The sequence below is a fragment of the Argopecten irradians genome, chromosome 3 (genome assembly GCF_041381155.1).
Source record: "Argopecten irradians isolate NY chromosome 3, Ai_NY, whole genome shotgun sequence".
In the NCBI taxonomy this organism is placed as follows: domain Eukaryota; kingdom Metazoa; phylum Mollusca; class Bivalvia; order Pectinida; family Pectinidae; genus Argopecten; species Argopecten irradians.
The window spans coordinates 22,628,037-22,644,280 of record NC_091136.1 but is presented as its reverse complement, the minus strand read 5'-3'; the positions used below and the strand labels follow the sequence as shown (position 1 = coordinate 22,644,280).

At 43.3% G+C, this 16,244-nt stretch overlaps 1 protein-coding gene across 1 annotated transcript; it reads right to left on the bottom strand.

Annotated features, from left to right (window-relative positions):
* Positions 1–4,004: 4,004 nt before the first annotated feature.
* On the bottom strand, positions 4,005–4,937 carry LOC138319565 (uncharacterized). The gene has a single exon (XM_069262717.1). It carries the CDS (start codon positions 4,935–4,937, stop codon positions 4,005–4,007), a length of 933 nt encoding a protein of 310 aa, XP_069118818.1.
* Positions 4,938–16,244: the final 11,307 nt, after the last annotated feature.

Below are 16,244 nucleotides of genomic sequence, written 5' to 3'. Positions count from 1 at the left end.
GTCATTTGTGATCCACCATGTCTGGACCGATTGTTTTATCTTGCAGCTCTATAAAATCAAATTGTTGATAGAAATATGGTTTCACCATTGCGATTCCGCCCTTGATTTCGGCGTATAACGTGCTCCATCATTGGGCGTTAAGATAATCGAGAACGCGTTTGATGGAGTGGTATGATTTGGTATTTAGATGTTGACGACGTTTTTTGTTTCAGACATATGACTGCAATACCACAGTGATAGGGGAGGAATATTGTATATCCTCACAACAAACGCTCTACCTCGATTTTATCTACAGATACACCGGCACCATCACCTCTAGCCAAGAGGTTCGAGTCCGTGTAGAAGTCGGAAAGAAGAAGAGCAGCGAAGAAGGTGGAATTAATCGTAAGAAAATTACTTGTATATGCTCATTTATTGTTAAGTTTTGTACAACAGACAAACAATATAAAGCCCAATTGAGTAAGAATAACTTTTCACCTGTGTGTCGAAATAAGATGAATGAATAATTTGAAGAAATTCGAATCCAAAAATATATGACGTTATGAAATTAATCTAAGTATCTATGTATTTGCGATTATGGCGGACAATAGAAGTAGATCGACGACTAATTAATTGACACCTATGGTCCAGCCTATGTGTTGGTAAGTGTTGTGATTTGAGCCCTTAATCACACGAACAAGTGTTAACTCTTTGAATCCATTTATTGAACTAACCACATGTTACACAACTTCCGGTACTTGACACGCGCACGCGTATAATACTTAACCTGAGCTAAGCGAACCGAACCAATATTATAACATCTCCCCCTTTTCAAGGAAACAAAGTTACCAATAAACTCTTGAAAACACTAAAACTTTACACATAGTAAACATTTAACCATGTCCATATTAATCAATGAGCCATGTCCATATTGATCAATCGACACATGTAGACAGCTATGCCTTAGCTAGAACTAAACAAAATCATCGAAACGCTTGGGTTTCACAACACATCTACCCGAGCGCGTAGTAATAGACTTGGTTATTGAATTGTCACTGCGCGCAAGATCACGATCACGATCAGAGTCTAGCTCTGATGAGCACTCATTGTCACAGTCTGAAATGTTCCTGTCCTTCAAAACATCCGTGTTCCCAGGTGGGACATTAGGTTGGACTACTGGGTCTGGAATCACTTTGGACATTGGCTTGTCCAAAAGCACAGGGTTTCCAGCTCCCTGCATTACTTCGGAATCATCGACGAGCTTAGATCCGCGTCTGGTCAACAATAAGTGTCTTCGGTTCCTCCAGTAAACACCTTGTGATGTTCTGACCTGATAAGTTCGTCGTCTACGATTGGTCCTCTCGACGATCCCTTGTGAACTCCACAGTTTCTGGTTGTCAAGCTTGAGCTTAACTGTGTCTCCAGGCTCGAGTTCAGGTAATGTACGTACTGCATTGTGACGATCATATTGAGCCTTGTACCGCTCCTTGTAACTTTTGTCATGCTGATCAATACGTTTCTTACTTGGCCATTTTGGGTTCAGTGTTTTGGGAACAACTGGTACCGGGGTCCTTATCTGTCGTCCCATAATCAATTGACTTGGACTTGCCCCCATCGAGGCGATAGGTGTCGCCCTGTATGCCATGAGCGCCAAGAAGATATCGTCTTGTGCCAGAATCCGTTTGGCAATCTTCACTCCGCTCTCCGCTTCCCCGTTTGCCTGAGGGTAGTGAGGACTAGTAAAAGTCTGAACGAAGTTATACTTCTCAGCAAATGTGCTGAATTCTTTCGCAGTAAACTGTCGACCATTATCAGACACTAGTTCCTCGGGAACTCCGAATCGCGCAAATATGTTCTTTAATTTGCCGATAACTTGGCCACTGGTTATATTTGATAGGTGGGCAATCTCGAGGAATCGTGAATAGTAGTCCATGACCACTAGGTAGCTTTCATTTCTGAAATCACAGAGATCTGCGGAGATCTTCTGCCAAGGTCTCTCTGGTAGAGCGGTAACCTTCAACGGTTCTTTCCTTTGGGTAGGGCTATGCTCCTGACAGAATGTACACTTTTCCACTATTTCCTTGAGATCCTTACCGATGTTGGGCCACCACACGCACGTTGCTGCACGTTCGCGACACTTGGTAATACCAAGGTGGCCTTCATGAAGTGTTTCCAGAATTTCTTTCTGTAAACAGCGAGGTATAACGATCCTCTGTCTGTAAAGTAGCAATCCGTTTGAGACGGACAGTTCATTTCGCACCGCAAAATAGCCTTCCATATCATGTAAAGAGTTTTCGCGATCCGGCCATCCAGTTTTAGTAAGGCTCCACGCTTTCGCAAGCTGTGGATCCTCTGCTGTAGCTTGTCGTATCCGAGTCAGTTTACGGTCTGAAATCGGCCATGTTGATTCAACTGAGTCTACAAACATTTCTACCTCATCATCTGATGGAACCTCAGATATCTCGAGAGGGCTCCTCGACAAAGTATCCGGAACAACCAGGAGCTTCCCTGGTACATGTTCTGCTATCGGAGTAAATCTCCTCAGACGCATGAGGAGTCGTTGACATCTCAGAGGTGTCCTGTCTAGGTCCTGATTGTTGATAAGTGGCACTAGAGGTTTGTGATCAGTGAACAATTTGAAAGATTCTAGTCCTATCAAATAACGCTCGAATTTCTCGCAGGCCCACACAGACGCTAAACACTCTTTTTCAATCTGCGCATACCGTGACTCAGCAGGAGTTAGGGTGCGAGAGCAGAATGCTACTGGCTTGAGCTCATCTCCATCCTTTTGGAATAGTGCACCACCCAGGCCATAACTGCTGGCGTCAGCACTGACAAAAGTTGGTTTGTCTGGACCATAAAATGTCAATGTCGGAGTACTGGTCAGCTTTCTCTTTATCTCCTCGAACGCTCCTTGCTGATTAGGAGTCCACTGCCATACAACATCAGACTTCAAGAGGTCTGTCATGGGGCGTAGTATTGTCGACAGGTCTGGAATAAACCGTCCTAGGTAATTTATCATACCAATGACTCTCCGTAGCTCAGTAAGGTCTTTTGGTGGTTCAAGTCCCCTAATAGCTTCAACGCGACTGGGGTTAACGCTGATCCCATCTCCACTGACCACGTGGCCAAAATATTCCAGTTTTGACCTCCCAAACTCACATTTTTCCTTGTTAAGCTTAAGGCCCGATTCTCTTATCCTGTCCAAAACTTTGGCTAGACGTTCATCGTGTTCCTCTTGTGAGCTTCCATAGATTAATGTATCGTCGATGATTGCCTCGACTCCCTCCAGACCAGTCAACATTTCTGACATCTTGCGCTGGAAGATCTCAGGTGCCGATGTAATGCCGAAGGGGACACGACGAAACGCGAACCGTCCAAAAGGAGTTATAAAGGTAGTGAGCCGACTACTTCCAATATCCAAGGGGACTTGATAAAATCCACTGCTGGCATCTAACTTCGAGAATATTTTAGCTCCAGCTAGCTTAGGAGCTATATCTTCTAGAGTTGGTAGCATGAAGTGTTCTCGCATCACAGCTTCATTAAGTTTTTTGAGATCCACGCATATTCGGATCTTCCCAGACTTTTTCACCACGGGAACCATGGGGGCACACCAGTCTGTTGGTTCTGTCACCCTTTCTATGATACCATCTTTTTCCATGCGACTAAGTTCAGTTTTCACCTTTTCCAGTAATGGGAATGGTATACGCCTTGAGGCACTGACGCAATAGGGAACAGCATGGTCCTTGAGTTTAATACTCACTGGTTCACATGCCAGTAATCCTGTTGTTCCAAACAAGTCGTCCGTTATTGCCTCCACTCTCACCACTAGCCCCATTTGATGCGCGACATTCCGTCCGAGTAAATTGCTAGAACTTGATCCCTCCAACACGCAGACTGGAAACTTGAATTGTCTCCCCTTCAATTTAACTACACAGTCAAATTTCCCTTCTGAGGGAAGTATCTTTCCTCCTGGACCCTGGAGAATTGAGCCAGTGGGGGACAACTTTGGTCTAGGGTAAAGTTTATAATATGTCGCTTGAGATATTACGCTGGTGTCTGCTCCAGTTGTCTATCTTAAATGTTGTTGGGGTGTTTCCTACCTTGAGGGTAACTTCCCATGCCTTTTCATGACTGTAGCATGATGTTATGGCTCCCAGAAAGAACTCGTCCCTCTCTGTCACTTCCTTTACGTCCTTTTTAGTCCGACAACAACACGCGAAGTGATCCATTTTGTTACAAGCTCTACATCGCCTTCCTATAGCTGGACATTTATTCTGTCCGTGCGTACGAGCACAGCGCGAGCAGGTACCCCTATCATTGTGAGAATGTTTATTGTATTGGTGACCTTGGGCCTGTTGATGGGTACTTGGGTTGTTTTTCTTTTTAGATGGTCTCCCCTTTTTCACCTCTTCAACATGCTTATGACCCCCTTGATCTCGAATCTGTGACTTTACCAATTCTGCTTGCCTAGCAGTTTGAATGGCAGTCTCCAAAGTCAAATCTGCTTTCATCTGTAGTTTTTCAGAAATATTCCGGTCAGAAAGTCCGATTACTACCCTATCCCTCACAAACTCATCCTGATCTGAGAAGTTACAATGTTCGGCAATTTCATACAATGCCCTAACAAATTCCTCGACAGATTCCCCAGGTGCCTGTGACCGCTGATGAAAACGTGCTCGTTCGTGGATTATGTTTCGTTTTGGAATGAAATAATTGTGAAATTTCTCGATCACTTTGTCATATTTATCCTCGTCACCCGCGACATCGAATACCAATGTCTTAAATACATGCTCGGCCTGACTGCCCATAGCGTAAATTAATGCACTTATCTGTACTGCATCCTCATCCTTGTGTAGTTTGGTTGCGGTCCTGTAGCGCGCGAACCTTGTGCTCCAATCTTGCCACCCGCTTGGACGGCTAAAATCGAACTTTTCTGGGGCCTGGAACTTTGCCATCTGGACTGATCGATGTTGTAGTTCCTATTATATCACCAGAAAGTCACCACACTTGTTCATTCTGACACCTTGTTGTGATTTGACACCTATGGTCCAGCCTATGTGTTGGTAAGTGTTGTGATTTGAGCCCTTAATCACACGAACAAGTGTTAACTCTTTGAATCCATTTATTGAACTAACCACATGTTACACAACTTCCGGTACTTGACACGCGCACGCGTATAATACTTAACCTGAGCTAAGCGAACCGAACCAATATTATAACAGTAAGCTCTTATGACCAAGTCAATGTAATGGTAGGATCTTATGACAAAGCATATGTAATGGTGAGCTCTTATTGTCATGTGTTGGTAAGCGCTTATAGACAAAGTTATGTGTTGGTAAGCTCTTATGACCAAGTCTATTTGTTGATAAACGCTTATGGCCAAGCCATTTGTTGATAAACGCTTATGGCTAAGCCTATTTGTTAGTATGCTTTTAGGCCAAGTCTATGCGATGGTAACCTCAATTAATACTTAACTAATGTATGTTAGGCCCCGAGTAACATGAACTATGCATGTTTCTGTTTGCAGTGATATTCCAATGACTATATGTGTATGTATCTACAGTTATTTGAGCTCTAATTTATTGTACCGTGATTTCTTATTTTACAGCTATATTCCTATCAATAGGGGTTGTAGTTATCTTTTTGATATTTTGTGGCAAATCGAATAGAAAGGGAAGAAACAAACACCAAAATAACCAGCCCCGATCCATAACACAGCCTCCCGCCTCCAGTAGTAACGTATCAGGTAAGATCCGTAACACAGCCTCTCACCTTCAGTAATAACGTATCAGGTAAGATCCGTAACACAGCCTCCTGTCTCCAGTAATAACGTATCAGGTAAGATCCGTCTCCGTCATATACATCAGGTAAGATCCGTAACACAGCTCCCCTCCAGTAATAACGTATCAGGTAAGATCCGTAACACAGCCTCCCGCCTCCAGTAATAACGTATCAGGTAAGATCCGTAACACAGCCTCCTGTCTCCAGTAATATCGTATCAGGTAAGATCCGTAACACAGCCTCCTGTCTCCAGTAATAACGTATCAGGTAAGATCCGTAACACAGTCTCCCGCCTCCAGTAATAACGTATCAGGTAAGATCCGTAACACAGTCTCCTGTCTCCAGTAATAACGTATCAGGTAAGATCCGTAACACAGTCTCCCGCCTCCAGTAATAACGTATCAGGTAAGATCCGTAACACAGCCTCCTGTCTCCAGTAATAACGTATCAGGTAAGATCCGTAACACAGTCTCCCGCCTCCAGTAATAACGTATCAGGTAAGATCCGTAACACAGCCTCCTGTCTCCAGTAATAACGTATCAGGTAAGATCCGTAACACAGCCTCCGCCTCCAGTAATAACGTATCAGGTAAGATCCGTAACACAGCCTCCTGTCTCCAGTAATAACGTATCAGGTAAGATCCGTAACACAGCCTCCCGCCTCCAGTAATAACGTATCAGGTAAGATCCGTAACACAGCCTCCTGTCTCCAGTAATAACGTATCAGGTAAGATCCGTAACACAGCCTCCTGTCTCCAGTAATAACGTATCAGGTAAGATCCGTAACACAGCCTCCTGTCTCCAGTAATAACGTATCAGGTAAGATCCGTAACACAGCCTCCTGTCTCCAGTAATAACGTTATCAGGTAAGATCCGTAACACAGCCTCCTGTCTCCAGTAATAACGTATCAGGTAAGATCCGTAACACAGCCTCCTGTCTCCAGTAATAACGTATCAGGTAAGATCGTAACACAGCTCCGCCCCAGTAATAACGTATCAGGTAAGATCCGTAACACAGTCTCCGTCTCCAGTAATAACGTATCAGGTAAGATCCGTAACACAGCCTCCTGTCTCCAGTAATAACGTATCAGGTAAGATCCGTAACACAGCCTCCGTCTCCAGTAATAACGTATCAGGTAAGATCCGTAACACAGCCTCCTGTCTCCAGTAATAACGTATCAGGTAAGATCCGTAACACAGCCTCCTGTCTCCAGTAATAACGTATCAGGTAAGATCCGTAACACAGCCTCCTGTCTCCAGTAATAACGTATCAGGTAAGATCCGTAACACAGCCTCCGCCTCCAGTAATAACGTATCAGGTAAGATCCGTAACACAGCCTCCTGCCTCCAGTAATAACGTATCAGGTAAGATCCGTAACACAGCCTCCTGCCTCCAGTAATAACGTATCAGGTAAGATCCGTAACACAGCCTCCTGCCTCCAGTAATAACGTATCAGGTAAGATCCGTAACACAGCCTCCTGTCTCCAGTAATAACGTATCAGGTAAGATCCGTAACACAGCCTCCGCCTCCAGTAATAACGTATCAGGTAAGATCCGTAACACAGCCTCCTGCCTCCAGTAATAACGTATCAGGTAAGATCCGTAACACAGCCTCCCGCCTCCAGTAATAACGTATCAGGTAAGATCCGTAACACAGCTCCGTCCAGTATAACGTTCAGGTAAGATCGTAACACAGCCTCCAGTAATAACGTATCAGGTAAGATCCGTAACACAGCCTCCTGCCTCCAGTAATAACGTATCAGGTAAGATCCGTAACACAGCCTCCTGCCTCCAGTAAATAACGTATCAGGTAAGATCCGTAACACAGCCTCCTGCCTCCAGTAATAACGTATCAGGTAAGATCCGTAACACAGCCTCCTGCCTCCAGTAATAACGTATCAGGTAAGATCCGTAACACAGCCTCCTGCCTCCAGTAATAACGTATCAGGTAAGATCCGTAACACAGCCTCCTGCCTCCAGTAATAACGTATCAGGTAAGATCCGTAACACAGCCTCCTGCCTCCAGTAATAACGTATCAGGTAAGATCCGTAACACAGCCTCCCCTCTCCAGTAATAACGTATCAGGTAAGATCCGTAACACAGCCTCCTGTCTCCAGTAATAACGTATCAGGTAAGATCCGTAACACAGCCTCCCGCCTCCAGTAATAACGTATCAGATCCGTAACAGATCCGTAATAACACAGGTAAGATCCACAGTCTCCTGTCTCCAGTAATAACGTATCAGGTAAGATCCGTAACACAGCCTCCCGCCTCCAGTAAATAACGTATCAGGTAAGATCCGTAACACAGCCTCCTGCCTCCAGTAGTAACGTATCAGGTAAGATCCGTAACACAGCCTCCCCTCATATAACCAGGTAAGATCCTCCAGTAATAACGTATCAGGTAAGATCCGTAACACAGCCTCCTGCCGTCCAGTAATAACGTATCAGGTAAGATCCGTAACACAGCCTCCCTGCTCCAGTAATAACGTATCAGGTAAGATCCGTAACACAGCCTCCCGCCTCCAGTAATAACGTATCAGGTAAGATCCGTAACACAGCCTCCCGCCTCCAGTAATAACGTATCAGGTAAGATCCGTAACACAGCCTCCCGCCTCCAGTAATAACGTATCAGGTAAGATCCGTAACACAGCCTCCCGCCTCCAGTAATAACGTATCAGGTAAGATCCGTAACACAGCCTCCGCCTCCAGTAATAACGTATCAGGTAAGATCCGTAACACAGCCTCCCGCCTCCAGTAATAACGTATCAGGTAAGATCCGTAACACAGCCTCCGCCTCCAGTAATAACGTATCAGGTAAGATCCGTAACACAGCCTCCCGCCTCCAGTAATAACGTATCAAGATAAGATCCTGTCTCCAGTAATAACGTATCAGGTAAGATCCGTAAACACAGTCTCCTGTCTCCAGTAATAACGTATCAGGTAAGATCCGTAACACAGCCTCCTGTCTCCAGTAATAACGTATCAGGTAAGATCCGTAACACAGCCTCCCGCCTCCAGTAATAACGTAATCAGGTAAGATCCGTAACACAGCAGGTAAGATCCGTAACACAGCCTCTGTCTCCAGTAATAACGTATCAGGTAAGATCCGTAACACAGCCTCCTGCCTCCAGTAATAACGTATCAGGTAAGATCCGTAACACAGCCTCCGCCTCCAGTAATAACGTATCAGGTAAGATCCGTAACACAGCCTCCTGTCTCCAGTAATAACGTATCAGGTAAGATCCGTAACACAGCCTCCTGTCTCCAGTAATAAACGTATCAGGTAAGATCCGTAACACAGCCTAAGTAATAACGTATCAGTAAGATCAACACAGCCTCCTGTCTCCAGTAATAACGTATCAGGTAAGATCCGTAACACAGCCTCCTGCCTCCAGTAATAACGTATCAGGTAAGATCCGTAACACAGCCTCCCGCTCCAGTAATAACGTATCAGGTAAGATCCGTAACACAGCCTCCCGTCCTCAGTAATAACGTATCAGGTAAGATCCGTAACACAGCCTCTCTCGCCCTCCAGTAATAACGTATCAGGTAAGATCCGTAACACAGCCTCCTGCCTCCAGTAATAACGTATCAGGTAAGATCCGTAACACAGCCTCCCGCCTCCAGTAATAACGTATCAGGTAAGATCCGTAACACAGCCTCCCTGTCTCAGTAATAACACAGTATCAGGTAAGATCCGTAACACAGCCTCCTGCTCCAGTAATAACGTATCAGGTAAGATCCGTAACACAGCCTCCTGTCTCCAGTAATAACGTATCAGGTAAGATCCGTAACACAGCCTCCTGCCTCCAGTACAAACGTATCAGGTAAGATCCGTAACACAGCCTCCCGCCTCCAGTAATAAACGTATCAGGTAAGATCCGTAACACAGCCTCCCGCCTCCAGTAATAACGTATCAGGTAAGATCCGTAACACAGCCTCCTGTCTCCAGTAATAACGTATCAGGTAAGATCCGTAACACAGCCTCCTGCCTCCAGTAATAACGTATCAGGTAAGATCCGTAACACAGCCTCCCGCCTCAGTAATAAACGTATCAGGTAAGATCCGTAACACAGCCTCCTGTCTCCAGTAATAACGTATCAGGTAAGATCCGTAACACAGCCTCCTGCCTCCAGTAATAACGTATCAGGTAAGATCCGTAACACAGCCTCCCGCCTCCAGTAATAACGTATCAGGTAAGATCCGTAACACAGCCTCCCGCCTCCAGTAATAACGTATCAGGTAAGATCCGTAACACAGCCTCCCGCTCCAGTAATAACGTATCAGGTAAGATCCGTAACACAGCCTCCTGTCTCCAGTAATAACGTATCAGGTAAGATCCGTAACACAGCCTCCTGTCTCCAGTAATAACGTATCAGGTAAGATCCGTAACACAGCCTCTGCCTCCAGTAATAACGTATCAGGTAAGATCCGTAACACAGCCTCCCGTCCTCCAGTAATAACGTATCAGGTAAGATCCGTAACACAGCCTCTCCTGTCTCCAGTAATAACGTATCAGGTAAGATCCGTAACACAGTCTCCCTGCCTCCAGTAATAACGTATCAGGTAAGATCCGTAACACAGCCTCCTGTCTCCAGTAATAACGTATCAGGTAAGATCCGTAACACAGCCTCCCCTCCAGTAATAACGTATCAGGTAAGATCCGTAACACAGCCTCCTGTCTCCAGTAATAACGTATCAGGTAAAGATCCGTAACACAGCCTCCTGTCTCCAGTAATAAACGTATCAGGTAAGATCCGTAACACAGCCTCCTGCCTCCAGTAATAAACGTATCAGGTAAGATCCGTAACACAGCCTCCCGCCTCCAGTAATAACGTATCAGGTAAGATCCGTAACACAGCCTCCTGCCTCCAGTAATAACGTATCAGGTAAGATCCGTTAAACACAGCCTCCTGTCTCCAGTAATAACGTATCAGGTAAGATCCGTAACACAGCCTCCTGTCTCCAGTAATAACGTATCAGGTAAGATCCGTAACACAGTCTCCTGCCTCCAGTAATAACGTATCAGAAAGATCCGTAACACAGCTCCCGTCTCCAGTAATAACGTATCAGGTAAGATCCGTAACACAGCCTCCTGCCTCCAGTAATAACGTATCAGGTAAGATCCGTAACACAGCCTCCTGCCTCCAGTAATAACGTATCAGGTAAGATCCGTAACACAGCCTCCTGCCTCTCCAGTAATAACTATCAGGTAAGATCCGTAACACAGTCTCCTCCAGTAATAACGTATCAGGTAAGATCCGTAACACAGCCTCCTGTCCTCCAGTAATAACGTATCAGGTAAGATCCGTAACACAGTCTCCTGTCTCCAGTAATAACGTAATCAGGTAAGATCCGTAACACAGTCTCCTGTCTCCAGTAATAACGTATCAGGTAAGATCCGTAACACAAGCCTCCTGTCTCCAGTAATAACGTATCAGGTAAGATCCGTAACACAGCCTCCTGCTCTCCAGTAATATAACGTATCAGGTAAGATCCGTAACACAGCCTCCCGCCTCCAGTAATAAACGTATCAGGTAAGATCCGTAACACAGCCTCCTGCTCTCCAGTAATAACGTATAAGGTAAGATCCGTAACACAGCTCCTCCCGTCTCCAAGTAACAATAACGTATCAGGGTAAGATCCGTAACACAGCCTCCCTGTCTCCAGTAATAACGTATCAGGTAAGATCCGTAACACAGCCTCCTGTCTCCAGTAATAACGTATCAGGTAAGATCCGTAACACAGCCTCCTGTCTCCAGTAATAACGTATCAGGTAAGATCCGTAACACAGCCTCCTGCCCGCCTCCAGTAATAACGTATCAGTAAAGATCCGTAACACAGCCTCCCGCCTCCAGTAGTAACGTATCAAGTAAGTATTTTTTTTCTTTCTTTTTATTTTCCCAAACTTACGCTTCAGATAACAATTGACGGATCGACCAGGTCAATTATATCAATGTCATATGTTGTCCAAGGGTAAAAAAAGTTTGGATAATATTGATAATATATTTGTATGTCAAATACAAAGAACATTCACTATCTATTTTTTTTAAACCTTTTTTTTATTATGTATACTTGATATTATTATTACTAATAGGGCTTCCGTGTATGTACCCGACAAAAAATATTTCTTTTTTATTATGGATTTGTACAGGGTTTTTACGTCCACATTCAATCTTTGTAATTAACGGGTATTTATAATATTAAATCATATGTTTGAGAGTACTAAGAGTTATTTCATCTGTAGTTACCCTAATGCATACTTAAAAATTTCAAAACTCATTAACGAATACGGATATCGTCAAAAGACCATCACGAAATTCGGTAGTTTGAGATGAAATTCTTACGAGTTGATATATTTCCGTATGGTTCCTTGATTTTCAAGATAGATAATTATCGACTCGAGATTTCAAAAGATTGACACGCTATGTTTCCTTGCGCATATATACAGAAAACGGTAGTATTAAATTCATTTTTCATTGTCAAATGGAAAGGTGCATACAAAATGTTAATGCATCTAAACTTTCCATTGTAAAATTTGAATCTGAACTAGATAGATTTAATGCCCAATCCATTTGATGACTTTTACTTTATTTCAGACTACTAATGATAGCCCATCATACAGCCACCTGAAGATTCCACAAATTCTTCCTCTCCTCCCCAGTCGCCCGGTCAGTACACTACAGATCTAGTGAGCCCTCCGTCAAATGATTACATAATACAGATCACAAATTAGGCCTTCCAGAGATTAACGTAGAAGATGTTTTCTAGATCATCGAGCAAACTCCCTTTCTTCCCGTCGCCATGACTGGACAATACAAGGGCCCATTCCGCCCGAACCTCCCGATCACACAGCGTGACCGAGCCTCCCCTCTCCAATCTCTTGGTTAGATGTTAGAGCGGACACCTCCCCTCCCTCCACCCGATTATTCATCATTCATCAATCACGTGTCACCCTGATGACGTGTCTTCTGCCAATGACGTAACCCCTACATCCACGACATCGTCTCCTGGTAATACAGCCCCACCCTTATATGACGTGCGTCACCTCCGTCATATGAAGAAGTCATGAGTTGGGGGGTGCTGACCATTATAAAATATTGAAGAAAGACATCCTTAATGTGCCTATACCACATACTGTAAACGTTTAAAATCTGTTCACATGCGATTAAGTTACACGTAAATTGCCAACGGTAAGAAAATGTTCAGAGCACAGGTCACAGCATATGGTTTACTACACAGAGGAGACCCATAACACTTTAAATCGCGAAATCAAATCGCCTTGAAAAGACGCGAAAATTAAAACGTAGCCGTCCAAAACATGTTCAATTTACAGTATATCAATTCCCATCGTACTCCGAGAGTGGCGTGACTAGTATCCGTCCAATATATCGGCGTATGACCTTCTCTTTGTTCTTAAACCGCGTTCTTTCTGTTACTCTTGTGATGATGTGATGATAAAAAAAGACAACTATAAAGTATAAAAAGCAGCATATGAAGATATTGTATTCTTTTTACCGCGCATGCGAGAGAGAGAGAGAGGAGAGAGAGAGAGAGAGGGGGGGGGGGGGGGGAGAGGGAGAGATGGAGGGGGGGTGGGGCGGATTGCAAAACCCGGTTTGTGGAGGTGGGGGATGGTGGGGATTGCAAAACCCCGGTTTGTGAGCCGAGATCTCTGAGATATTTGTAATAAAATAAAACAATTAATGCGAGAGTGGATCAGTTTTTGTTGGGAGGGGTTTTTCCTCCCCACAATGAATAATAGAGAGGAGAGGAGAGAGAGAGAGAAGAGAGAGAGAGAGAGAGAGAGAGAGAGAGAGAAGAGAGAGAGAGGAGAGAGCACGTGAGAGAGTTGCTAATATTGTTGAATTGAGTTAAAGATAGCTTCCACCGCCGCCGAACAGAGCAACAAAATAGCGATTCATCTAATAAGAAACAATAATTGGTGCGTGTATATTATATAGTCTAATTAACACAAAAAAATAACGAGAAAATAATTTAATTTATTGCCTTTAGGTGCATTGGCCGCAATCAGTACTTTTAATCCATATAGGAATAAAGAGCTTCGGATTTTTTTTTCGGATGCAATAAAATTTATCTTTTTATATATTTTCAACCTTGAGAGTAAAATTAGAAAGAATCAAACTTTTTCAATGGTGGGTAATGGTGTAAAGTAAGTAACATGTTGGTAACTGAAGAAGAATTACTAAAACGTCCTTCACCTGTTTATTTTGATAAGGAAACAATACCAATTGTCAGCTTTGGAGCATCTTTAATATTTCCAGCAATATAAGAGTTATTTATACGTGTAGCTTCACTAGACAATATTTAACAATGTTTAATGGTAAATGTTAGAATATAGCCTTGGAGTATATCGTATTTATTCCTGCATTTACAATGGTTACAACGATTTTAACAATAGCCTAAAAACCAACTCATCCATTTACTAGGATAGAAAGGCATCTCTCTACAAACTTAATGATCTTATCTTTTCTCGGCAAACACGAACGGGTTCTCCGGGGGCCTAAAACTTTGGATGGACTGAAGTAGAAACCAGAAGGAACAAATAACTTAGAACATGTATTTTCATGTTTAAATTATAACATTAAAAGTGTTATTTCCTAATTTAAAACATTAAATACAGTTTTTTTTAAATAAATATGTTGTTGGGTGTTGGTCTCTGGCTTTGTCGTGTACAGTGAAACTCGTACATAACGACGTCGATTTAAGCGATAATAACAAAATGGAAATGAATCCTTCGACTGCAGCACATCAAATAGAATTAGCTAGTATTAGTCATTGTCAATATAGTGTTTGGCCTTTGCCTCCGATAAAGGTGATGAAACTAGCACTTTATGTGTCATCACTCACAGGAACGAGCGCTCACTCCGAAGTCGTCAGGAAGATGATAAAATCCTAATTTAGTTCACCTTTTTACAGTCGTCTTACCTCCAGTAAAGAGTCTGTAGCTGTTGTTAATGTAGGCACCTGGTACTTATTTAAGTCTGGATCAAGATGGAAGTAAAAAGTTTTAAGAGGGCGACGAGCCATAGAGGAATGCTGTAAACATAAGTAATAAAACAGTTTTTATGAAGTGTCTGACCGGACTGTGTGATTGCTGGACCATAAGTACAGGTTTTATGGAGGCTGACGATGAGAGGAATGTTGGACGCATAAGTTACAGTTTTTTATGAATGGCTGACGGACAGAGGAATGCTGGACCATAAGTACAGTTTTATGAAGGCTGAACAGACAGATGAATGCTGTTACCCATAAGAACAGGTTTTATGAAGGCTGACGAACAGAGGGATTGTTGGACCGTGATTATAGTTTTATGAAGGCAGAAGACTGAGGAATGCAGGAACATAAGAACAGGTTTTATGAAGGGCTGATGTAAGAGAAAATTCTGATCCCTTAATTAGAGTTTTATGAGGGCTGACGACAGAAGGAATAGCTTGTGGACCATAAGTACGTTTTATAGGGGTGGACGACACACCGAGGAATGCTGAACAATAAGTACAGTTTTATGAATGGCTGACGACAGAGGAATGATGGACCAAAAGCTACGATTTTTCTAATGAGGCTGACGAAACAGAGGAAATGCTGTACCAGAAGTAGCGAGGTTTTATTGAGGGCTGTCGTCATTGAGGAATGTTGGACCCACAAGTACAAAGTTTTAATGAGGGGCTGACCTACAGAGGAATGCTGGAACATAAGTACCAGTTTTATGAGGGATGACTACGAGGAATGCTTTACCATAAGTAGGGCTTACGACAGAGGAATTGTTGGACGATAAAGTACAATTTTATGAGGGCTGAAGGGGAATGTAGGTATAGCTGGACCACAATTACAGGTTTATGGAGGGCTTAACTGACAGAGGAATGCTGACCATATGTACAGTTTTAATGAGGCTTTCGACAGAGGAATGTTGGACCATCAAGTTACAGTTTTATGAGGGGGTGACGACTGATGAATGCTGGACCACAAGTAAAGTTATTATAGAGGGCTGACGTACTGAGGAATGCTGGACCATAAGTAGAGTTTTATGAGGCGCTTCACGACGAGACGGGAATGCTTTTCCCTAAAAGTCGAGTTTTTATGAGGGGCTGTCGACAGATGAGGAATAGCTGGACCATATAGTTCAGTTTTTATTAGGGCTGACGACAGAGGAACATCAGGAGCTTAAGATTTAGGTTTTATGAAGTGCTGACGACAGAGTATTTCTGGACCAAAAGTAGCAGTTTTAAGAGTGCTGACGACATGAGTAATGCTGGAGGCATAAGTACATCTGTCTATAGATCAGATATAAGTTTAACTGAAAGTAAATGACTGTTGATACATGTTAATGCTAATGAGACCATTCATCGCAATCGGACGTTCAACTGCCTTCATATATTTCGTTGATGTAAATGGTTTTTGATAAATATTATGGTAATATTTCTTTGACTTCGAATACTTCAAAATCATTTATATTCTTG